This window comes from Protopterus annectens, chromosome 2.part0, assembly GCF_019279795.1.
Source record: "Protopterus annectens isolate FY-2018-M chromosome 2.part0, PAN1.0, whole genome shotgun sequence".
Classification (NCBI taxonomy): Eukaryota; Metazoa; Chordata; order Ceratodontiformes; family Protopteridae; genus Protopterus; species Protopterus annectens.
This window is the reverse complement of record NC_056728.1, coordinates 1831981231-1832007648: the sequence shown is the minus strand read 5'-3', so window position 1 is coordinate 1832007648 and position 26418 is coordinate 1831981231. Positions and strand designations below refer to the sequence as shown.

Below are 26418 nucleotides of genomic sequence, written 5' to 3'. Positions count from 1 at the left end.
TTTGCATTTCAATATTTACCAGATGACTACACCATTCTTTAAATTCTATAACTTTTAAGTATTACACACTGGGAATTTTTAGTGATGATATCATAGTCAGTCTATGAATGAAAGGGCAGTATATAACCCTATACTTTACAGTCTGGTAATTTAAAATGTCTTTCCTTGTCCCACCTTCCAACATTCTCCAACTCCCTTTTCATTAAGAGAGTGTTGCAGCTAATCTCAATGTTACCTGCTACATTAACAATGAGTAGTCTGACAGTAAAGCTGACATAATTTCTACATTCTGATCAAGTGTGTGTACTCATGTGACAAATTTTACCTACATATGGGAGGTACTATTACACTTTCCAAAGAAATGTATGCACACACACTGGAGTCGTTGACTGGAGTTCTGGTGTATCTTTCAAGCCAAAGGTTTTCATATACAGTGGATATAAAAAGTGTGCACACCCCTGTTAAACTGCCAGGTTTTTGTGATATAACAAAATGAGATCACAATAAATAATTTCAAAACTTTTCCTACCTTTAATGTAACCTACAATATGTACAAATCAATTGAAAAACAAAAAAATATGTTAGGGGGAAAAATATAAAAAACAGAAAACGTACAATATGCTGGTTGCATAAGTGTGCAGACTCAAATTAATACTTTGTGTGTTTGCTGAATCACCTTTTGATTCAATCACAGCATTCAGTGTTCTTGAGTACACACCTGCCATCAATTAAATAGACTCTGATTAGCCCCAAATAAAATTCAGCCATCCTAGTAGGATTTTCCTGACATTTACTCAGTTGCCTGCTACAGCAAAAGCCATGGTTCACAGAGAGCTTACAAAACATCAAAGGGCTCTCATTGTTGAAAAGTATCAGTCAGGAGAAGGGTACAAAAAAATTTCCACAGCATTGGATATACCATGAAATACAATGAAGACAGTCATCAAAAAGTGGAGAAAATATGGGACAACAGTAACGTAGCAAAAAACTGGATGTCGTTTCAAAATTGATGAAAAGACAAGATGAAAACTGGTCAGGGAGGCTGCCAAGAGACCTACAGCAACACTGAAGGAGCTGCAGGAATTTCTGGTAAGTACTGGTTGTGTACTACATGTGACAACAATCTCCCATATTCTCCATGTCTGGATTATGGGGTAGGGTTGCAAGACGGAAGCCTTTTCTTAAACAAAAAAACACTAAAACTTGCAAAACAATACATCAAGTTTTCCAAAAGTATGTGGGAAAATGTGTTATGGTCTGACGAGACCAAGGTTGAACTTTTTGGCCACAATTCCAAAAGGTACGTTTGGCGCAAAAACAACACTTTGTATCTCCAAAGGATCACCACCCCCACGGTGAAGCATGGTGGTGGCAGTATCATGCTTTGGGGTTGCTTTTCTTCAGCTGGAACTGAGGCTTTAGTCAAGGTGGAGGGAATTATGAACAGTTCCAAATATCAGTTACATTTAGACCCAAACCTTTAGGCATCTTCTAGAAAGCTGAAGATGAAGTGGAATTTCACCTTTCAACACAACAATAACCCCAAGTATACATGCAAATCAACAAGAGAATGGCTTCACCAGAAGAAAATTAAAGTTTTGGGATGGCCCAGCCAGAGCCCAGCCCTAAATCCAATAGAAAGTAATCTGTGGGATGACCTGAAGAGGGCTGTGCACAAGAGATGCCCTCGCTATCAGACAGGAGCGCTTTTGAAAGGAAGAGTGGGCAAATATTGCCAAGTTAAGATGTGCCATGTTGATAGACTCCTACCTAAGAAGACTGAATGCTGTAATTAAATCAAAAGGTGCTTCAACAAAATATTAGTTTAAGGGTATGCACACTTATGCAACCAGTCTACTGTAATTTTCTTTTTTTTTTTTATATTTTTTCCCCTAACAGATTTGTTTTTCAACTGAATTGCACAAGTGATAGGTCACATTAAAGGTGGGAAAAGTTTTAAAATGATTTATTGTTGTCTCATTTTTTTATATTACAAAAACCTGGCATTTTAACAGGGGTGTGTACACTTTTTATATCCACTGCATGTCTAAGAAGCCAAGAACCTGCACTTATTTTTTTTTTTACGCTCAAGACTACATTCCACTTCCCTGTAAGACAAAGTCCTCTAATTAAACATTACTATCTCTGTTAATAGTTTCCTGAACTCCTACTTATCGCTCTCTTTTTTTTTTATGAAGCAGATTCTTATCAGTGTGACTCTCGTATCTATTTAAAAGACTGTTTGCTAAATACCTTGCTTTCTGGCATTTCTTCCTCTATGCCTAAAGCAGCCCATTTATCTAAAAGAATTACTACCCTCCCTTTCTAGTGCCTTGATAATTGCCTGCAGAAAATTCCACTCTGAAACGTCTTTTAACCAAACTATTACATTACTTTTACTTCAGTATATCTCCTATAACAACTACTTGGTGATACACCTTCAAGAGATGCGTGAAAATCGTGTCTTTCTCTGTGCCATCAGTCAACTCATTATTAACATTCCAACTCAAACTACTATCAGGCTACTTCTCACTTTACTTTTGGTTAGACTCGCATACAGTTCTGAATATATCTCTTCTATCAGTCTATATCTAACTGGAACCTGTGCTTTTTATCTTCCTTTCTCCTTATTTCAACTTTTTTATTTTCTTTGTTCCCCTCTACTTGCCATTTTAAAATCTCTAATTTGAAAAATCTAAAATAATAAAACAAACTATTTACATATAATAAAAGTTTACATATGACTGCTTCCTCCAGACTACATACTGCCTTTTCATTGTGACAGGAGGACAATCATACATTTGAGGCTGGTAATTTAAACTTTCCTCTTGTCCTGCCTTCCAGCATTCCTCAACTCCCCATTCATTAAGAGAGTGCTGCAGCTGATCTCTCTGTATTAAATACATTAAATATTTACCATCAAAATGTAACAAACGTACAGCAGAATCTTCTAGGTTCCTCATTACATCCCACATCATTCTTCACACATATGCTCAAAAGACAATATAAAGATACATTTCCTTTTATTTTTTATTTTTTTTGAAAAGTAATTTTTAGACAACATTCTCCCTAACTGATAATTCACCAGGCAGTTATTACCATCACTTGGACCATGCAGGCAGAAAATAGATGGAGAACATTTGAGTATAAGGTGCTTAGTACACATAATTCTTCAACTTTATAATTTTGCAGAATTCTGTTAATAAATACAGCTTCTATGCAACACACAATAACTCCATGATAACTTACAATAATAGTCAACTTGAACGTGTTTTCCTGTTATTTATGTAAAAATATTTTCAAACTTTACAAATTAGCATCATTTAACATTCCTCGCAGCTGCTCCATTTTCAGTGAACCTGCATCATGTATAGTGTAGACATGTTTGACTGACCCACTGAAAAATTTTCTGGGATTATTATGACACAGGGCATCTCCTCATTGGCTAGCAAATCATTATAAACTTAACTTGGGTCAGTCCCATTCCCTTCATGTATTAAACATTTTTCTGAATTTAAAGTTGTATGGACCCAAAGGTAAAAACATCTTAAAGCATATCAGTCCTTTCTGAATTTTTAATTAGTGAACATGCTTTTTTTACCTTTGAATTTTATGTCAAGAACAGAATTAAAACAGAACTATAAATAATTCTAGAAACGCTGGACCGATTAAGCAAGTTTCTCAATATACTTTGTGAATGCAGAGAGAACTTATGGTCTACAATGATTTTGAACAGATAATATAATTATTATTGAGACAGTTATAAGAAAATGTAAAACTAATAGGCACCAAAATCCCTTGAAGATTTTGCGTTAACATTATATTTACAACCCAACTAATTATACCTTTCACTTCTCATTCATATCTTCTATGACCTCACTTCTCATTCATATCTTCTATGACCTCACTTCTCATTCATATCTTCTATGACCTCCCTGCACTTTCCAGTTTTTTTATAAGTCTTGACTACTTCCTTTGGAAAGATTCTTGTATCTTTTGTCCTATAATCCATTTGCAGCTTAAACAAAAAAAGGGCTTTGCTAGTTTACAATGTAATGTAGTTCTTTTGATTGCATAAGCTTTCTAAGTACCACTCAAGATTCAGTTTACTCTCAATTAAGTTGGCCAAACATTTCACAACCATAGCTAGCTCTATAAAAGATTTCTCTGGAGATGTATTACCTACAGGATAAACTAAGTTCAATTTACATCTCCTTTCTCTTCATAACTTCCCTGCCGGGGCAAAGGAATTTATTGTGTTTTGGTTATCACAGAATAAAGTTGTCACTATCAACATTAACTCAGCTATCATTTTAGCTACTTTCCCTTTTGCTGTAATTTAGAAAGTTTTCTGCACGGAAGGCTGAAATTTTATTAAATTACACTTTGGATTTTTTTTTTCATTTGCTGTTTCCAATATGTAAACTCTCTATGCATGTTCTATGTCAATTCAGTCATGGGGGATCTTCAGTCTAGGCAGCAACAGTGCTTCATAAATTCAAAGCAATCTCTGCTTTCAGAATTCCTTGGTATCCACATGAATTTGAAGTTCTTGCAATGTAACATGTCTTCCAGGCTTACTAGTCTCTCATTTATTTCTTGCTGGTTTTGCAATTCTGCATAACCAGATTATAACTCAACAAATCCTTTGTATAAACTGCAAAGTGTACGAACACACAGTTAAGATTAATTCAATTTCTTTTAGTCATTTATTTATTGTTGGACTCAATATAGTTTTCTAGTTTTTTTTTTTTTTTTTTTGTTCACTTTGATAATTTCCTCATAAATCCTGCACAGATAACCATTAACTTCTGCTGTTGCCACCTGCCCTGCAGGTTACTTAATCACTTGTAGAAGTGAACTGTCTGCCACATGGCTGGAGTGCACGATACTGTGCCATCTTACTGCTTGTTTCTTTAATATTTATTTTCTTCTTTATAGCCTGCACACAGTTATTTCCTTCAAAATCTTGTCAGCCATTACATTCTCAAGCCACTTAGAATGACTCTTCTTACATTTTAAGAATTTGGAGTGAGAGCTCTTCAGTGAAGCTGCTGCTGCTGGTCTCAGTGCCATCTTGAAAAAAAAAAAACTCGTTCAGCATCGGCCACACTTCAGTAAAGTTAGCCTTGTGAACCGTTTTAAATAATGTAACACATTTATTTTTTTATTTTTTTTATTTATTTAACATTTGTTGACCGGGAAAGTCCGACTAGGTTCCACAGAGCCTGTTTTCAGCGGAGGCCCGGGGAGAAATGCTCCAGATGCATGTCTTTGGAATGTGGGAGGAAACCGGAGTACCCGGAGGAAACCCACGCGAACACAGGGAGAACATGCAAACTCCACACAGAAGGCACCCCAGCCGAGAATCGAACCAGAGAACCTCTTGCTGTGAGGCAACAACGTTAACCGCTGCACCATTGTGCCGCCCCATTTCAGTAGGTTTTATCTTTAATGTACAAGGAATTTATTTCTTATAAATGACTTACTCTGGAAATGGACTTGTCCAGATGATGATGTCAAAACCATGTGTGACGACTGGGGAGAGATGGGCGAAGGCTACTAGCCTAGTCAAATAGAATTTAATATAATTTAATATATAATTCTATCAACTGTATAAATAAATGTAAAATACAGGCTTGTGTTTTTAAACGTAAGAAAACAATGTGAAATGTGTAACTGCAAAATATGTGACAACATTGCACTTCACTTGCCCAGTGAAGCATGTTGTATCCTTTCATGTTAGAATTCGGCCGGAGGGCGGCTGGATGAAGATTTCATGCCCATTGTTTTAGGTTAAAGTTTATGACTAGAATTTAGATATGGAACATGCTTTTATTGCTTTAGTTTCTGTTAGCATATACATGTGAAATGTCTTGTATCGTTGTAAGTTTCTGAGGAGGTGTTAGATTGCTAAATAATGCAGTTTGTGGCCTGAGAACTCAGACCAGGTGTTAAGATGATGCAATATGAGGAAAACCTAAGTGTCAAAAATGATGCAACCTGGGGAGGACCCAGATACATGTTTGTTAGTGATGTTTTATAAACTATGTCTGAGAGAGAGGCAAGAGACATTTTGATCTGGACATCTAACTTATCAGCACTCTGTTTATGCTCACATGTAAGTTTTTAGCACTGTGATATCTTATAGGAATAGTTAAAGCTTGTAAAGATTAATTAGGTATTTTTCTTTGAAACCAGACCTGTCCTACTGTATTATTTTAAGTTTCTGTGTGATCTGTGAACTCTTAGATATCTCTGTGGTGTAGTAGTTTTGTCTTGTGTTTTAATTATTTATTATTAAATATTTTTAAAACGTTCTACCTGCGGCTGGTTGGTGTAGAGATGAAGTATGCTTTAGAGTACATTATATATTTATAGAGTTTACTATCTAAGCCCTTCCAATAAGCCTTAGACTGTATAGTCACATTACCATTGGATACTAATACTGCACAGTAATAATTGGACACCCTTTTAAGGGCGTTTTAGTAGCTGATAGTAGTAGTTGATATTAACTGGGTGGTGGCAGTAATTACTACCGTACAGTCTGGGTAAAGGGGCACAGCTGGAGTATCCATGTCAGCCTTTCCCAGGAGTGTCTGTGAAGTTGTATAAATACTTCTCAAAGTGTGTGTGTGTTGTGTCAGCTACTTGGGCAGGGACACGAAGTGCTGGTTGGACAGAGAGGGTACTGGAGGTTCTAGCTTGCCCAGTTAGGCTGTGACCTGGACCCTATAGCTGTGCCAGTGGGGAGTCTTATTGGGGACCTGGTGAGCAAGGGAGCAGCCAGCCCCAGACTGAGAGTGATCTCTGTGTGCACTTAAGGGAAATTGTACTTTACCGTGTGTATTAGTTATCCTTTCCTCCTCTAGGAGACGACCTCCCTGGTGTTAGTGGTGAGGACTGAGGCTCCTTGATTGCTGGACCAGGGCACGGTCGTCACACCATGGTCTGAAACTAAATGCCAAAAAATGGCTTATGGTATCCATAGGGAAGTCATCTACCTTAAGAAACTACCGCATTGACAATTCTCCCTCAAGAATTATCCCAGTTGTTTGGGATTTGAGAACTTATGTGGACAGTGGCCTAACATTTGACCAACATGTGCCTATTGTAAAAAAGTATTTTACTGCATAGCTTATAAATAAAGGGATTGAGTCTACATATAGGGATGTCACTGTTTCCCTTTACTCAGAACTCATTAGGCCAATCATGGAATATAATGCCCCTTTGGCATGTATTTGCCCAGACTTGCAATAGCTAGAACACACACAAATGTACTTTACAAAAAAAGGATACAAGGACTAATCCTACATGGACAGACTCAAAGCTATTTTGCTATAATCTGAATCCTACAGACTGCTGAGAGGTGACCTGTGTCTGGCATACAAGGCAAACTCTGACTCATTATTATTGATTTACTGCACATCGACAAGTCAAATGACATCAGAAATACTTGGTGTTAGGATCTAAACCTCATGAGCAACATCAACAGCATGGTTTGGAAGGACGGGTATATTTCACAGGGGATATCTCTGTTGTAGAACAGATTCCCATCTACATAAAACAAAAGTTCATCCCTATCCATTTTCAACTGCAACTTAGATCTATGGAGGGGAAACAGAAAATTTAACCCAGGACTGACTCCTGCACTATTAATGGGCACAGGCAGTTCTTAAATGCTTTACCCCATGCATGAGTCCCTCAAATTATCTACAGTATGATCCCATTTATTATAATTAGGGTAATATATAATCATCATTATAATCTATAAGCAAATTGGACTGGTTATTTCAAGAACAAAAGGGAAACTGGCTAGGCTTAAAATGTCCTACAAGGCAGCTAGCCTAGAACTTCACAACGAGCCTGTGACAATGACGCAAAAGCCATGAATAGTGTAGATTTTTAGGATAGTAATTTCATATGTGCACATACAAGACAGTGGCACAAGATAAATAATGCACCAAACATCTGATGATTCAGATTTTTTTGTAGCACAAGGTACATAAAAAAAGAGAAAAAAACATGTATTTTCTGTTTTACAGCATAGTAACCTGCAATTGAACGAATTAAAATATTTAAAAAATAAGCCCCAATTTGGGTTGTTACTAGATATGTCAAAAAGGCTGTTATTTTTTAAAAAAGGCAAAAAATGGACAAAAGCTACGTCCTTTGCTCTGCCCCCTTACCACGCCCACTCTTATGTATGTATATGCACATTGCTATGAAGTGGACAATGAAAAATCAGTAGATAATATGATTAATGCAGCAGTCAGGAATTTGCATAAACACCAAACATGTTAAAATTAGAAGTTATGTACTTACCATAACGTTCCATCTGTGTAGGTGGATTCATTTGTCTGCAACCTGTGGGTTATGGATCCGATATCGGATCCGAACTGGCATGGTTTATCCAGCTATGGATCCGAGCTCCTAGCTCATCCCCTCACCCATAATGCCCTGCTCTCCCTACATGACCTCAGATCGAGTTTGCCCTGTATCCAATACCCTAACCAAAGGGTAACACATTCTATGCAGGAAACTGACCAGGCCAGGGGGGATAGGAGGGCGGGATGGTTGCAGACAAATGAATCCACCTACTCAGATGGAACGTTATGGTAAGTACATAACTTCTAAATCTGAAGTAGGAGATTCATTTGTCAGCAACCTGTGGGACAGAGTCCCCAGCTACCAGAGTCTTGGGCGGCCGTCATGGAAGGATATTCCAGAGCACCACGGAGCCAAAAGATGCTCTACCTCTAGACGTGATATCCAGCTTGTAATGAGAAATAAAGGTATGAGATGAAGCCCAAGTGGCTGCTGAACAAATGTCATCCAGAGGAATCCTAGCCTTAAAGGCCGCTGAGGTAGAAACAGACCGGGTTGAATGAGCATGGACTCCGTCCGGCGGGCCTCCCGAAGCTTGGTAAGCTAATAGAATACACTGGGAAATCCAGCGTGACAAGGAGACTTTGGAAATTGGTTTACCCAGATTGAATTTGGCAAAGGAAATGAACAATTGGTCGGATAGCCTGTGACCAGCTGTCCTGTTAAGATAAAAGTGAAGCTGCCTGTGAACATCCAATGAATGCAGCTTGTACTCGCCTTTGTTCTGATATTTAGGAAAGAAAACAGGGAGGTTGACGGACTGATTAATGTTTGCTTCCGAAGCTACCTTAGGAAGAAAAGAGGGATTGATCCTGAGGTACACGCGGTCTGGATGGAAGATCAAGTAAGGCGGCTTCATGGACAGAGCTTGAAGTTCCGAAACTCTTTTGGCCGAAGAAATGGCTACTAAAAATGAAGTCTTAAGAGATAAGAATTTTAGATCTACTGTGGCAGCAGGCTCGAAGGGGGGAGCGGTCAAGGCCTGAAGAACCAAGGAAAGATCCCAGGGTGGAACCGCCTGCTTGACGGGGGGGTCTAAGCAGAAAGGTGCCTTTTAGGAAGATTTTACATAATTTGGCAGACATAAGAGGTCCAGAGTCATGACCAACATGATAATGAGAAATGGCCGCTAGCTGAACTTTGACCGTGGAACTACTGGCGCCATCATTAAAAAGAGTGGTAAGGAAGTCTAGCACCAAAGGAAGGGGAACCGTGAAAGGATCTAGACCCTGCCGCTCCGCCCAAATGGAGAATCGCTTCCATTTACTGCGGTAAATTTTTCTGGTAGAGGGCTTGTGGGCCGCTACCAGAATGGCCTTAACTGGGGACAAGATACCGAGAGTCCTGATTAGGAGTGGAACTGGAGCAGCCAAGCAGTCAACTTGAGGTTGTCCAGGTTCGGAGTTGGTAGGTTCGATGGGTGTGATATCAGATCCGGAATGGGATCTAGAATCCAAGGTGGATTCACTGAGTGAGACCTTAGGTAAGGGAACCAGATCTGCCGAGGCCAGAATGGGGCTATGAGGATCATTATGCACCCCAACCGAGAGGCTTTCTGAAGAACCTGGAGCATCAGAGGCAAAGGGGTATGTAAGAAGACCGGGAGGCCAAGCATGCACCAGAGCGTCTCTCGGGGAATCCCCTGGAGGAGGGATTAGAGCGAAAAAACTGTCACACTTGGTGTTTAAGGGAGAAGCAAAGAGATCACAACAAGGAGTTCCCCACTGTGCGAAGATATGTTTTGCTACTTGAGCATTGAGAGACCACTCGTACGGGGAGAGAATGGTGTGACTGAGCTTGTCCGCAAGGATGTTGGACAGACCCGGAATATGCATTGCGATGAGAAAGCAGTTGGTGGAGATCGCCCATTCCCACACTCTCATGGCTTCTCGACATAAAGGGTAAGACCTGGTTCCTCCCTGTTTGTTGATGTACCAGACCACTGACATGTTGTCTGACTGAATCGCAATTGTTCCTAGGGGAAGAAAGGCTTGAAGTGCTTGCAACGCCAACAGCACCGCTCTCATCTCCAGAACACTGATATGCAGGGAGGTCTCTGAGTCGTTCCACGTGCCTTGGACCGTCCGGCCCGCAAAATGCCCCCCCCCCCACCCGAGGCGGGAGGCATCCGTGGTCACTGTGGCGAGAGGGGGAGATGCACAAAAGGGGCGGCCTCCGTGGAGATCCTTGGAATGGAGCCACCACAAGAGAGACCGCTTGCAAGCCTTGCTGATTGCAATGGGGTGATGCAGGGGGAGAGAAAGATATGACCATTGTACTTGAAGTGTCCACTGAAGAACCCGCATGTTCAAGCGGGCGAGTGGGAGAAGAGAAATCGCTGCCGCCATGGACCCTAGTGCCCTCAGGACCAATTCCGCCGGAAATGAGCTGGAGTGGAGGATGGCCCGCACCTGGAGTCGCAGATTCCGAACTCTGTCGGTTGTGAGAAAGGCTCTTAACTTCCTCGTGTCTAACCTGGCACCTATGAATTCTATCAACTGAGTAGGGGCCAGGTTGGACTTTCCTTCGCATCGTGATGCCTAGGGGAGCTAGGCGAAGAAAGGAGTCTCTTGCCAAGGATAGTAGATGCCTTGTTGGGGCGGTGAGAAGCCAGTCGTCCAGGTACGGAAAGACCTGCACCCCCTGAAGCCTCAGGTGGGCCGCAACCACTGTTAATACTTTGGTGAACACCCTGGGGGCAGTGGTGAGACCAAAGGGAAGGACCCTGAACTGGTAGTGACTGGCTCCCAGCCGGAAGCGAAGAAACCTCCTGGACCGTCTGTCCATTAGTATGTGGTAGTATGCATCCTTGAGGTCTATAGAGCCACATCTAGTGGTTTTCTCCCAGAAGGGGGAGAATGGATTGTAAAGTGACCATTCGGAACTTCTCCTTGGGAACTGCTAGGTTTAATAGGGACAGGTCCAGAATGGGTCTTAGGTCCCCGCCTTTTGGCACTAAAAAGAACCTGGAGTAGAACCCTGATCCGATCTGGTCTGGGGGGACGGGCTGGATGGCTCTTTTCCTCAGCAGATAGCCAATTTCTGCTGAAGCTGCCTCCCTCTGATCGGGTGGAACGTCGGGGAGGGATTTTAGTTTTGGGACGTGAAGAAATGGGATTTTGTATCCTCTGGATATAATTCGGAGGACCCAGCGGTCTGATGTTATGGACTCCCATGCCGCTAGGTGCTCAACGCCCCTGACTGCCTCCAGAGAGGAGCAGTCGGGCAACCCCTCAGGGTTGCTGCGCGGGCCGTTCAGAGAAAGGTTCTCTGGACCCGAAATTCCTGGGAGCCCCTCTGCCCCTGGGGCGGCGTCCTCCCTGTCCTCCTCTGCCATGGAAGTACTGGTTGTCCGGAGTGGGTTGGGATTGCTGCGACTTCCGGAACCACATCTTCTTCTGGCCCTTTTGGTTCCTAGAGTAGGACCTCTGGGGCACAGAGAAGCGGACTTCGACGGCAGACAGCGTCTTCCCGTCCTTCTCGCTCTGGACCAAGGTGTCGCGAACCGTCTTGCCAAAGAGGGCAGAACCATCAAAAGGGGCGTTCACGAATGACGCCTTGAAGGGCTCCGTGAAATCGCAATGGTGGAGCCAGGCCTGGCGTCTCGTGACTAGGCCCACTCCTGCAGCTCAAGCGGCTCCCTCTGTAGCATGGGAAAGTAACCGCATAGAGGTATTGGTCACAGAATGGAGAGTGGCCATATGGGTAGAGTGCAAAAGTTTGTCCTCCTCCGACATGGACTCTGGGGGGGATGCGGCGTATTCTTTGATAAGATCGCGCTGTATCCTAATGACATGTGCCAGGTAGTTGAGCGCCATCACTGAAAAGGTCGCTGAAATAAACATACGCTTCCCCAAGCAGTCCATCATCCGAGACTCCTTGCTCGGAGGATGAACTAAGGGACTCTCTTGAGCGAGTTCCCTCTTGGTGGCTGCTGCCGTCAACATGGCATCTACCGGGGGTCTCTTACTCCAGTGGGCATGGTCAGCAGGGGGGCTGAGAATCCTGTCCGGCCTCTTGGGGATTGGCTCCACAGTGTCCGGTTCCTTCCACGCCCTGGTGGTAATGAGGTCCACCAGGGGGTCGGCAGGAGGGGACACCCAAGAGGTAGACGGGCCCGCTTCAAATGCCTCCAAGAACACGGACTCGTCTGAGGAAGACTTTGGGGCAGACCACCCACTTCTTATACAAAGCATTTTCATGATGTCTCCAAAGGAGACATCCTCAGGGGGTGATCTTGTGGAGCCTTCCCCTTACTCTAAGTCCGTGTCTTCAGTCAAAGACTCGGGGGAGTCTATGTGCCTCCTCTTACACGTGTGCTTGTGAGGTGCTTCCTCGGGGGGGCTGTCCGAGGAGCCCTCGCAAGCGGTGTCAAGTTCCAAAGGAACTGCTTGGGGCAGTGAAGCGGCTGTCCCAGTGGCCGGTGACGGAAGTCTGACCCAGAGCAGATGGAGTGCGGACGGAGCCAAGCAAGGGCCGGGGTCCGGATGCCCTCAACAGAGCCCTCTCCACTACATCAAAAGCAAGGGGAGCCGCCTCGACCAAAGGATCCGACAGTCAGCTCCCCCTCGGATCCAAGGAGTGGATCAGAGCCGGCGCCGAGCCCCTCGGATCCGAGGGACCAGTGCGCTCCGACATGGACGGCGCCTAAGGCACACTGAGTCCCCCGGATCCAAAGCTCGGACCAAGGCTCCGAGAGGTCGGATCCGACACTCGAGGGCAGGGTCGGATCCGAAGTACCTAGTACTGTCGGCGCCGACCCACCCCCGGCTCCGAAGCTGCCCGGCTCCGAGCACTCCGAACCCAGGTAGCGGGTCGGAGAAGGAGCTATGGGCTTGAAAAATGGGGTCGAACCCCGGGAGGCAGGAGCACTCCATCTGCATCTGGGCCTGGATGAACCTTCGCATCATCCGGTCCAGATCAGCGCCAGAGAGACTATAGGTCGATCTCGGCGAGGCTACCGAGGTAGGCCTTGAGTACTGCCTCGATAGCCTCGGCGAGATCGGGTCTCCTCCTCCTCAGGCCCCGTGAAAAAGAAGGGACCGGAGCTGAGGAGGAGGAGAGCCAGCAGCCAGAGAGGCCGGAGGAGAAGCTCGCTGGCGGGGGCCGAAACGGAGGTCTCGGCCCGCCGCTTATGGTGCTTCTCTCTCCGGTCCTTCTTCCTGGCTTCCCTCTCCTCGGAACCCAAAGAGGGAGTTTGAATCCTGGGAGGAGGAGGGGGAGCAGGCACGGCAGGAACCGCCAGAGCGGTAGCTACCAACGGGGTGGAGGCCGGAGCCGAGTCCGGGGGCAAAAGTCCCGCCAAGACCAGCTTCGACCTCCGCTCCTTCAATGCTCTGGGGTTGAACCCTGCACAGATTGAACACCCAGACGTGAGGTGTTCAACCCCAAGGCATCGAACGCACCGAGTGTGGCCATCAGCAGGAGATAACTTATGGCCACACTCGGAGCATTTTGAAAATATTGCCTTTGGGGCCTCAGACATAGTTAATCTACTTTTACTTTACTTTTTTTTTTTTAACAAAAGAAAGTTAGATTTAAATTAAATTAAATTAACCACTCACACAGAAGGCCCCAAAGAATCCACAAGCACACAAGCTACATACCAGCGAGGGGAGGGTACTATAAAGTTAACCAAATTAACCAAAAATTATCTCAAAAGGGAAACCTACAACATTCACACAAATATTAAATTTTCTGACAGAAAATATACTAGGAAACACCAAAAAAGCACTTAGCTGACAGGAGCTCAAAATCCAGCTGTCATCATGAACGTGGCAAACTAGATTCTGAGGTCATGTAGGGAGAGCAGGGCATTATGGGTGAGGGGAGGAGCTAGGAGCTCGGATCCATAGCTGGATAAACCATGCCGGTTCGGATCCAATATCGGATCCATAACCCACAGGTTGCTGACAAATTAATCTCCTACTTCAGATTTTATTTTATATGCTTATTGCTTTGGAATATCTGATGAAACTATTACACCAAGAAAATGTGGGGTTTAAAAAAATCATGCAGAGATGATGAGGGCATAAAGAATTAGAAACAGTTTAGTTATATTATTACTGTGATGTGCACACAAATCCACTTTTGTTCATATCCACTGATTCCACATATACTGGACCAAGAAAGAGCATATCTTTTTTACATCAGGAAAACAAAGTACATACCTATTATTTAGCTATTTTTAAATGAAGGCACAGACATTTTTGGGGTCAGTGTACTTTGTGATTAACATGAAGATGACAGGGCTGGTCCTACTGTCCATTAATTGTCACATTTCAGACATCCCAACTTGACAGTATAAAAAAGTTTGGTTGTTAGCTTAGGAATTTAAGTGAAACAGTATGCAGTTTGGGGAAATTTTACTTCTGAAAAGTAGAGACACTCAGAATGGTTTTAAAAAAGTGGCAGATTCCAAGATGGCTGCAGTTTGGAAAAAAGCAGTTTGACCAAACCAGAGCTCTCCCAGTACAAAAAAGAAGAGAGGTATTAAAAGGTCAGTAAAAGGTATTCCCAAAATTAATAGAAAAATATCAAAGGGGTTTGTGGAGGGGAGGCAAACACCCAACAACATTAACAGAACAAGGATAATCTAAAGGAAAGCACAGTGTAAGAAAACACAATCACAGTTGCTGGGTCTTGATGCAGAGAAGGCATTCAGTAGAGTCAGATGGAATTTTATTAGTAGGGCAATGGCTGAATTTGCATTCCCTGATGGAATAATAGGGTTTATCAGGAAGATAAATGAAGGGTCAGAGGCAAGAATTAAGGTGGGAGGGTTCCTCTTGAACAAGTTGAGTTTGAATACAGTGACCAAAGAAGGAGTGTCCTCTTTCCCCTTTGTTATCTACTTTATACTTTATGTCAGAGAAAATAAGGAACTCACGATTTCAAGGATGTAACTGATATGGTATAAAAGAGCTAGTTTATTCGCACATGATACTTTGTACTTGATAAATCCAGAAAAAGTCATTTCAGTGATTGTTGAACATGTTTTGACAGTTTCAAGTCTTTTAAAGATAAGTAAAATAAAGCAAAGGCTATGCACTTAAACATGAACTGGTTCAACAATACCCATACTTACGGGGAAATGGTAAGATGAAGTATTTAGATGTATAGATTAAAAAGATTCTATTACAGCAGCTAAGTGTATGTGGGAAGAGAATAAATATAATGCAAAAATTGTGAAGTTGGAAGCTCTTAACTATGTATACCAATGGTAAGACAAGAGCAGTGAACATTTTTCTAGTTTCTTTATTTTTATATACAGGTCAGATGCATTTTTATCAACCAAAGGAGAAGTTGTGGACCACAATTAAGAGTTAAATTAATATATTTGCTAAGGAAAAAGGGCAAGAGTTAAGTGGGAAGTTGTTTCTTTTCAAATAGAACAAGATGGTTTAGGATTACCTGATCTGACGAAATGCTTCAGAGTTACAAAGTTAAGTCTCAAATATATAACATAAGCAGAAGATTACATACAAAAATGAAAATGAATGATGATGAAATAGTGTGTGTGTGTGTGTGTGTGTGTGTGTGGGGGGGGGGGGCAAGAAATGAGAAAAGAGCAGGATTTTGAACCCAAATGAGAATAACAACCACTATGAACACTATATAAAGCAGCAGAAAGTATTCCAAGATCTAAGCCAACACAGAAATGGAGAAAGTTGATTTTACCAATAGGGATCACTGCAAGTAGAGACATAGAAAGTAGGTAAAAGGGAAATTATTTGAGAAAAATCATCAAAGGAACAAATGTACTGGGAACAAATAACTGGGGAAGGAAAGGTTACTGAGTGGGATGAGGCTAAACCGAAAATTGGACTGCAGGTTAGAGACTGCATTTCTTACCAGTCATTGATAAAGTATAGGGAGCAAGAATAGGATGAGGAGTGCTAAGTGAAAGTCCAGCTCTGTTTGAGTTTTTGGTTTACTCTAGAACAGAAGCTGCCATTAAAAAGGGAATTAGTAGGGCATATAAAAATTCATGATAACTATAAATATAAATTAGAAATGATTGGGAAGAGAGAATGAAAGGCATTACAGAAAAACAGTAGCAGGACATATGTAAGCTCCTTACTATACAACAAAGTCCAGAAGGTTTAGGATTTTTGTATGGAAGTGTTTACACAGACATTTTAAACCCCAAGCAAACTTCAAATAATGTTTCCCTCAGGTAGACAGAAAGTGCTGGAGGTGTGATGGGAAAGAGAAGGTTAACTGGGAACATTTTTTTGGGAATGTAACAAGCTGGCAGATTTTAAAAATTCCCTACGGAGTACTTGGTCATAAATGTTGGAGAAACAAGACTGTAGCCAAATAAATGATTCTTTTGAGCTGGGATATAGTAACTGAACTGTCTAGACATGGCAATGCCTTATGGAGTTCAATGCTATTGGTTGCTAAAAAAAGCAATTACTAGAAAATGGAAAACATAAATGTATAATTCATGAAAAAAAATCAGAAATGTTAACAATTGTTCATTTTCCCTTCTATTAATGTAGGTGTACTCAAATCACTGCTCAAAATAATGTAATAAAAGTTTAAAAAAAAAATGACAAGTACTTTCCAATATGCAATTAATCCACAACTGTGTGTTGGTAATATCAGGATTTACCCATGACTGGTGTGGTCTGATCACGAAGGCAAAGTCCGAGTGATTAAAAGAAGACAGCCAAGGGTAAATCCTGATACACCCACAAAGAGGAGTGGATTATTGCTTTTTTTTTACACAATGACATTTAACAAAGCAATTGCTGACCTTCCTTAAATAATGTCTTTGTATAATGGCACTTCATTCTTCTTCGGTGTTATCTTCTGTGGGCTGATGTACTGCGCATGTGTATGGGACTTGCATTCCCACACTTACACAGTACATCAGTGCAGTGCAGGAGAAGCAACAGATAGAATCTCCATTGCTGTTTTTTTTTTTCAATGTTTGAAATGTCAGGAGTTTCTGAGGAACAGTAGACAAACACAAGGAAAATCGGGTATGTTTCTGTTTCTTTAGATTTGAGGAACATACCTGATTTTTCTCATATTTTGCTATCCCTCAGAATAAGCTAACAGAACGTCAATGGCACTTCAGTGGCTGGACTTTTTTCTATGCTTGATTTACAACAGGCTCACTGGTTGGGCTATCCAATCAGCATGCTTATTTCTGAATAGCAATGAGAAGTCATTGTATCGAGGTGTCTACCATAAGGATCATTCAATGGTAGAGCAAGTGCACATCCTAGTCAAGTAGGTCTGGAGAGCACTTAAAAAAAAAAATCAGTAAAAATAAACCATTTGTACAACAAAGAGCAATACAGTAACTGAAGGATGAAACTGATTCCAGCCTACCCTTCTTTAAAAGGCAGATGGAATTAAGCCTGCTATTCAAACACACATTAAATCAAATGGGTTTCACCAGTGAAATATCAAAGGCAGCCAGTGAACTCATTAACATGTGTTCTACGTAGGTAGGCTAAAAATAAATTTTAAAATCACAGACTGTAAAATCCTTCTGCTGCTGTCATTAAACTCTTCAGGTACTGACCTGGTTGAATTTTTTGTCACAGTGAGGACATTTGTGCTCCTTGTCTGTGTCATGTGTTTCTAAATGCCGCATCTTGGCAGTGGGATCAGAGAAGGAGCGACCACAATAGTCACACTGGTAAGGCTTCTCTCCGCTATGAACCAGTTGATGCCTTTTCAGGTTGCCTGACGTGGTGAAAAGCTTGCCACAATCATCACAGCTGTATTTGGCCTCACCTGTGTGCCGTTTCTTATGTAAATTTAGTAAGCTGATCAGTCGGTAGCTCTTCCCACATTCTCCGCAGATATAGGGCTTTAACGGGCTAATAAAAAAAAAAAAAGAAAAGAAAAATGCATCTCAATAAACTCAAGATCAGCTAATCAACCTCAGTATAACAAGGAAATTATGCCCCACAATTTGAGATTGACATGCAGACAAAGTGCTATCAGTGCTTTCACGCCAATTAAAAAAGTTTAAATAGCAATTTTAAATGTTCGATACAAATCGAAAACTTCATGGTCCACTTTACCTTCTAACTAAAAAGAAATAATTTCAATAGTCTCATTTTTACAAGAAGCACCTAAAATTCATTATGTCACCAACTACCATGGCAAACTACTCAAGGCAACTTCAGTGAGCAGATTAAACAGTTAGATTCTCCATTACATCATCATTCAATTAAAAATGACCCGAGCCACACCAGTGGTGGGTAGAGAGGAGTGGCTGCCTGGGAAAGGTGCTGACTAGCTCTCAAACTGTCCTTGAAGTATAATGAGTTAGCAGAATTTAAAAATTCCCCACAGGGTACTCTGACAGGAATACTGGGTGAGCAAATGACTGGACATTTTTTTTGAGCTATGATACAGGATCTGAATTGCTTAGACATAGTAAGACCTTCTTAAGTTTAAATATACTTCACAACTCCACCACTTTAGCGAAACATATATTAACAAAAAAAAAGAGGCAGAAACACAGCAAAACTGTTTGATTTTCTTTTTACTTTAACACACTGGTACCTCGGCCATTCGCCTTCAACGGACAAAATACAAGTACAAGCAACCAACTTTATATACAAAGGTCCAAACCCCAATTAATCCAATTAAATATTAATTGAAAAATCACAACTTATTTAAAATGCTAGATACACATTTTTACTGCATATACATTTTTAAAGTGATACATGCACATTTTCCTTTTATTATATCAAACACAGCCAACCTAAACATTTAAATAACTTGTTATAAATAATTAATCAATTTTGAATTAACTATATTTAAATTAATGAACTATTCTACTAAACTTTTGTATATAAAATACATATATATATATATATATATATATATATATATATATATATAACATTTATGTAAAACCAGAAAACATGACAATGCAAATTTCATTAATACACATATTTATAAATAAGAAGAAAAGTAAATTTACTAAAAATTCTTTTCATATATTAACCTCAAGATTGAGACCCCTAGGAAATAGGGTCCCATAATTGAAAATGAACTTACTTTCCAACTCATTCAACCTTTTCACCATGTCACCCCCCCCCCAACTAACACAGGTTGGGCTAGAATGCTAAAGAAAAAGGAACTAGTGCTCCACCCATGGATATTCACAAAGTGTTCAGCAACTGGACTCTTAAAATTTCTATTAGATATCCCTCAAATGTTCCATAATCCTAACTTTCACTGCTCTTTTTGTTTGACCAACATACCATTTTACATTTACACATCCACACCCCACAACATAAACTACACCACAAGAATTACAACCAAAATTACCCCTACAAAAATTTTTCTACCACTTATAAATGTGCCAGAGATGTTTTTCCATCAAAAAGAAAATCAGACAGTTTTGCTGTGTTTCTGCCTCTTTCTTTGCTTCTTCAGTTTAATTCTGGTGGCTGCCAAAAACTAAACCTATACATGAAGTAGTGAATATTGCAGCAGAGATAAAAGAACAAGAAAGTACAGTTTTGTACCTACCATAAATGTAGATGTCCGATAGATATGCAACTGCAGTCCTGACATATGGGTTGTCCTGCCTCAGGCAGCCCCTCGGTCGGCCGGATTCCAAAGTCAGGGTCCGGCGTCGGCTGATGTCGCCTCTTCCCTGACGTCAGAGCAGCTGGGGTATAAAAGCATCAGCCGACGCCATCTTCTTCAGTGTTTCTTGCCCCAGATGCCAGGTGCCCTCCAAGGAAGGCTAAATTTAGAAAATGGATAAAATTCCAGACATGCACAATAGTAATAAACAGATACACCATAAAAGCTATCCCCAGCTAAGTTGGAAAAGGGGTAGTGGACCCAAAAAAGTAAATTACAGAGGGGCAGGAGGGAGGGTAAACCTGACTGCAGTTGCATATCTATCGGACATCTACATTTATGGTAGGTACAAAACTGTACTATGTCCTTCAAGAATGCAACTGCAGTCCTGACATATGGGTCGAATACCATAGTCAAGCTGGGGGTGGTAGGATCCAAGAAAAAGATGGTGTAGCTAAAATGCCCTGCAGGACTGCCGAAGCAAAGCCTGCTCGGGATCTGGAATATAAAGGCAGGTTGTAGTGTTTGGAAAATATATGCACGGAGCTCCATGTAGCAGCTTCTAGAATGTCCTTTGTAGCCACCCCTCTTAGAAAGGCTGTGGAGGTGGCTATAGCTCTGGTGGAGTGTGGCCTGATATTGGCTGGCACACCTTTTCCATGGAAAGAGTAACAGAATCTGATGTAGTGTCCAATCCATTTTGAAATTGTTTGGAAATTGCCTTTCCTTGCACTCCAGCAGCGCAAGCTACAAATAGTTGGTCAGACTTTCTGTTGGCCTTTGTTCTGTCCAAGTAGTAAGTGCAATTGTCTGTGTATGTCCAAAGTGTGCAGCAGCTTTTCTCCTTTATTTTGAGGATTGGGAAAGAAAGTAGGCAGGTGAATTGCTTGATTTAGAGACACCCTGGATATCACTTTTGGCATGAATGAAGGACTGGTTCTTAAAGAAACTCTGTCCTGATGAAAAATGAGGAATGGAGGTACTGCCATGAGGGCCTGTATCTCCGAGACTCTTCTTGCTGAGGTAACTGCCAACAGGAAAACTGTTTTCCAGGAGAGAAATTGCATTTCTGAAGATGCTGCTGGCTCAAAAGGAGGATGAGTTAATTTTTCCAAGACGAAGTTGAGGTCCCATGCATGCACTGGTGGTTTCCTGGGAGGTTTGATATTCTTTATCCCTCTTAGAAACTGTCTTAGCAAAGGATGTGAAAAACACAGGTGGATCACAGTTGTATTTTGCTGAGATTGCTGAAGCGTGTATTTTTATGGAAGAATATGAAAGGCCACTATGAAGCATTTCTGCCAAGTATTCTAGTATCTGTGGCATGCTTATTACTGATGCATCCTGACCCTTGTTGGCATTCCAGGTGATGAATCTCTTCCATTTGGCTGAATAAGTTTTTCTGGTGGAAGGTCTGCGTGCTTCCAGTAAGATCTCTTGAACTTTTTTGGAGAGAGATATGGGTAGAAGTCATGGGACCCTCCAAACTGTCAGCTGCAATGTTTGCAGGTTGGGATGAACAATCCTGTATTTGTGCTGAGTTAGAAGCAGAGGCCATTGAGGCAGGGGCCACGGCTTGGTGCGAGATATGCTCCTTAGTAATGGATACCAGTGCTGCCTTGGCCAGTCTGGAGCTATCAAAATACCTTTCGGTTGTTCTGCTTTGATCTTCAGTAACACCTTGGTCATTAATGGTAGAGGTGGGAATGCATAGATTGTCAGAGAATTCCAGCTGAAGGAGAGAGCATCCATTCTCCAGGCTTGAGGATGGTGTGTCCTCGAACAGAACTTCTTCAGATGATGATTGAGGTGAGAGGCAAAGAGATCTATGTCCGGCCTTCCCCATGCAAGAGTTATTTGTGAAAAAATGTCTGAATGCAGCATCCATTCGTGCAGGTCCAAAATGTTTCTGCTTAGACTGTCCGCCAGAACATTGTCCTTGCCTGGAACAAACTGGGATTGCAACTGTAAGTTCAGTTTCAGGGCCTTTTCCCAAAGAGTCATTGTTAGTCTGCAGAGGGGTAAGAATGAGTGCCTCCCTGTTTGTTTATGTACCACATGACAGTGGTGTTGTCTGTCTTTATTAGCAGATGACCTTGCTGAAGAAATTTTCCGAAGGCCTCGATTGCATGAATCACTGCCAACATCTCTTTTAGATTTATGTGCAGATGCATTTCCGGGGAGCCCATTGCCCTTGCATGCATCTGCCCTCCATGTGCCCCATCCATGATCTGAGGCGTCTGTTGTAATGGTTTGACTTGCTTGAGGTTTGTTGAAAGACATGCCTTTGTTTAACTGACTTGCTTGTGCCCACCACAAAAATTCCTTTTGAAGACATGGAATGAGTGGTATAATTTCTTCTAAGTTGTGGCTGTGTTGAGACCATAAACTTTTTAGGTACCATTGTAGTTTTCTCATGTGTAGTCTTGCCAGTGGAATCAGAAGAATGCAAGATGCCATGAAACCCAGGGCCTGCAGGATTTTCTTTGCAGTCATCTGGGTGAGCTTTGCTAGGCTTTTGAATTAATCTGGCAATTGCTCTTGTTTTTCTTCTGTGAGGAAAGCCATTTGTGAGTTTGTGTCCAGTTTGGCTCCTGGAAAAATTATTTGTTGGGATGGCAGTAGTCTTGATTTTTGAATGTTGACTGTGTATCCCAAAGCCTGTATTAAGTGTATGACCTAGTCCAAGTTTCTTATCAAGGCTTGTTTGCTGTCCACTTGTATAACGCAGTCGTCCAGGTAAGGGTATATTTGTATCCCCTGGAGTCTGCAATGTGGAATTACTGATGCCAGGCATTTTGTGAATACTCTGGGCGCAGTAGATAAGCCAAACGGCAATGCTGAGAATTGATAATGCTCTGACCCTGCAAGAAATCTGAGGTATCTTCTGCAACTGTGTCTGATTGGGACATGCAGGTATGCCTCCTTGAGGTCCAGAGTAACCAGCCAAGACCCCTTGCCCAGCATGGGAAGAAGTTGCTGTAACGTCAGCATTTTGAATTTTGGCACAATGAGAAAAGTGTTTAGAGCGGACAAGTCCAGTATAGGTCTCCATTGCTTTTCTTTTCTTGGAACAAGGAACAGTCTTGAGTAGAATCCCTGACCTTGTTCCTAAGGAGGAACCTTTTCTATTGCTTTGATCTGTAACAGGTTTGAAACTTGTATGAGTGCCTCTGCCCTTTGATTTTGTGGCAGGTTTGGCATGCCTTGTCTTGTTGGTAAGGTATGGAAGTGGAACCTGTAACCTTTGTCTATTATGTCCAGAATCCATTTGTCCTTTGTTAAAACATGCCAATTCTTTGAAAATAAGGATAATTTTCCGCCTAAAGGTGCTTCTCTTTGAGCCTTGGTCGGCGGTGTCAAAGTCAAGTCATTGTGATTGTCCCTGTGGAGCAGTAGAAGTCCCTGCGCCACTTCTCTGATTAGTTGGTTGCCATTGGCGGCCCCTGTAGGAGCCTCGGTATTTCCCTCTACCTCGAGCACGCCTGTTTTTTCCCCTTTGGAACTTGTCAGTGTCTGGAAAGGACCAATTCTATGAAGGCCAATTCCTGCTGAACCTCAGTGGCTGAACCTGGAGGAAATCTTTGACTGTTTGTACTGATTTAGCCTTTTCCTCAATAGATTTCAAGACATCCTGTGCATTAGCACCAAATAGCTTATGTTTTTCCAGAGGTGCATCTAGGAGCTTTACTTTAACATGATCTGGCAATGCCTGTTCTTTCAACCAAGCATGTCTACGTAAGACAGCCCCTGTCATAGCTGCCCTACATGAAGCTTCCAATGCATCATAACCACACTGAAGAAAATGATTGCTAACCTGCTGAGTATTATGAACCAAATCCTGCAAGGCCTTTCTATCTAAAGGCTCAGGAGAGGCTAACTTTCTGCAAATCATCCATCAAGAAATCCTGATACTGAAACATATGAAAAAGACAGTTAAGTGCCCTCATGGCAAGGGTGGTTGAGGTATAAACTTTTTTGCCCCATCTCTCCAAGGACCTAGATTCCCTGTCTGCGGGCAAAGGGTTTTTGGCCGTGGAGGTGGCCACTCCTTTGGGCCCCTGAGAAATAGTTTCTAGATCCACAGAGTGGGCCTTAAAGAGATGCTTATGAGTTTCAGGAACCCTGTAATATCTGTCTGGCTTGACAGGAGCAGGAGGGAGAGAATCAGGGGAAGCACTGGAGAGTATACATCATCCAAGACATCCAACACTGGAGGAATAGCTAATGGTCTGTGCTGAGGTAACTTAAGGAAAGTACGTAGCCTTTTCCTGGAGTCAGAGAAATCCTGGCCCTGCCACTGAAAATGCTCTCTCATGGAGTGGAGAATTTCCCCGAAAGAAATATCCTCTGGAGGAGAGGCAGAGGGAATGGATTCATCAGCATCAGAATCCTCGTAGGCCTGGAAGGATTCTTCCTGGGAATCTGAATGGTCTGAGTCCCCAGAGGCTTCATCTGAGGAAAGGGTATCTGTCTGCTCAACCCTAGGCCTTTTATCTGCAGGCGGCTGAGAATCTCTGTCTGGATGTGCCTGAGAGCCTCTGATTAAAGAAATTAGATCTGCAGCTAAAGTCATGATCTGTTTATCAGAAGTGGAACCCTGGGAAAAGGATTTAGGAGGGTGAGCCTTAGCCTGGCTTGCAGCCTTAGCACATGTGTAGGCCTTGATGGACATAGAGACTGGAGGCCTAGCTGTCCCACGTGCTGGAGTAACTTTATCCACCGGTATGGTGTCAGGTAATTCCTGGGCTTCGGTTTCAGGAGGAAAATCAACAACCGGCACCGGGGTAACCTCCGGGACCGAAGTGTGCGGTAAAGCGGTGTCGTTGGTCTGGAGCGGTTGAATTACCACCTCCGAAGAGACCGATGCACTCGCGGTAGGCTTTGGCGTGGGGTCGGTGGAAGTCGCAGGCCGAGAATGTCGGTCCCGGTCCTTCCGTTTTTTGGAAATACGTGTTGTTGGTTGTTCCGACGGCATGATATAGGTGAAATTTTCCCCAAAAAAGTCTTCAGCAAATTCTGCCCGGCGCCTGAGTGTGCGCTTATTGAAGCAAGCACAGGCAGCACAGGCCGAGACGTCGTGGTCTGGGCCCAGGCAGGGAAGGCAGTAAGAATGGAAGTCCTTATGAGGTATTTGTTTACCACAAGATAAAAAATTATTAACTTTTGCAGTTTTATCTGACATCGGCTGAGGCAAGAAAAGGTTCCCCAATGGGGTACTTGAATTTTTGATGACTTCGGTAACTGAAAACACAGGAGCTGGCCGACCGGCACTTGCGAACTGCTTCTGCTTCAGGCACTGCGTGGCAAGAAAGACTGAAGAAGATGGCGTCGGCTGATGCTTTTATACCCCAGCCACTCTGACGTCGGGGAAGAGGCGACATCAGCCGACGCCGGACCCAGACTTTGGAATCCGGCCGACCGAGGGGCTGCCTGAGGCAGGACAACCCATATGTCAGGACTGCAGTTGCATTCTTGAAGGACATGTGGGATCTTTAGAAAAGGGTAGGAGTAATTTATGTATAAAAATGGAAATTGTAGAAACAAAACAGGCAGAAAATGTTTTGGAGGAGGAATGAGGTTTAAGAGATGGCAGGAATTGAACAATTCATGAAATGTTTAGATTATAGGATACAACAATATATGTGATGTATAATGTTTGTAAATCTGAACTTGTTAATATGGTTTGATTACTTTTATATAAATGTAAGTTTGCCTATGTCACAAGTGATAATTCAATAATGGTGTTTAAAAAATACTGTCCTTGAAGTAGAGCTGTCTGCACTGGTAAAACCAGTGAAGCACTTGATCGTGAATGCGGCTGCTTAAATGACAAGGACATTAAGCATCTTTTATGAACCACAGCATTCACGAAAAGGATTTTGGGCCCCAGTAGTGTCACCTTGCTTGTCTCGCTTCTAGTTTCACTGCTTCATTGTTTAGGGGCTGGGAAAATGGTGGCGAAAGTTAGGGTGCAGAAACTAGCCTGTCGGTATAAGCTGGCTATTGCAACTGCTCTGTCCCTCTTCAAGATAAATCTTAATGAGTGGATGGGATATAGAAAATTCACCCAGGGGATCATGCCAGTGACGCTACTCGACAGAGGTACTGGGAACTAAGGTCACTGGGCACGATGCCAGAGTAATATTATGGGCTAGGCTTGTAACGGCTCCAGAGCCATTAGCCTAGTACACACCTATGAACTTCCGGTATGCTGAAACTGAGGAGTTTCAACGTGATTTGACGAAGATGCAAAGGAGATGAATCTCTTAGTCCTCAACTTGATCTGAAAGAGAGCAGTTTCATTTATTTTTATTTTTCGTAAAGTCCTCATCTTGATTTGGAGACTTTTTATTTTCTTTAGTCTTCAAATATAACCTTGGTAAGCACCAGAATAGGGAATCGCTTGGGGTGCCCAATAGCTTAGCTCTAGTTTGAACCGGTTAGTACAAA

General features: G+C 42.3%; 1 protein-coding gene across 1 annotated transcript in view; it reads right to left on the bottom strand.

Annotated features, from left to right (window-relative positions):
• Positions 1–26418, bottom strand: part of ZBTB17 (zinc finger and BTB domain containing 17) — a gene marked incomplete in the record, with an annotated part of 1293515 nt that overhangs the window by 946860 nt on the left and 320237 nt on the right. The window contains 1 exon segment of the mRNA XM_044060452.1: positions 17933–18233. Coding sequence (XP_043916387.1) covers positions 17933–18233 — 301 coding nt within the window.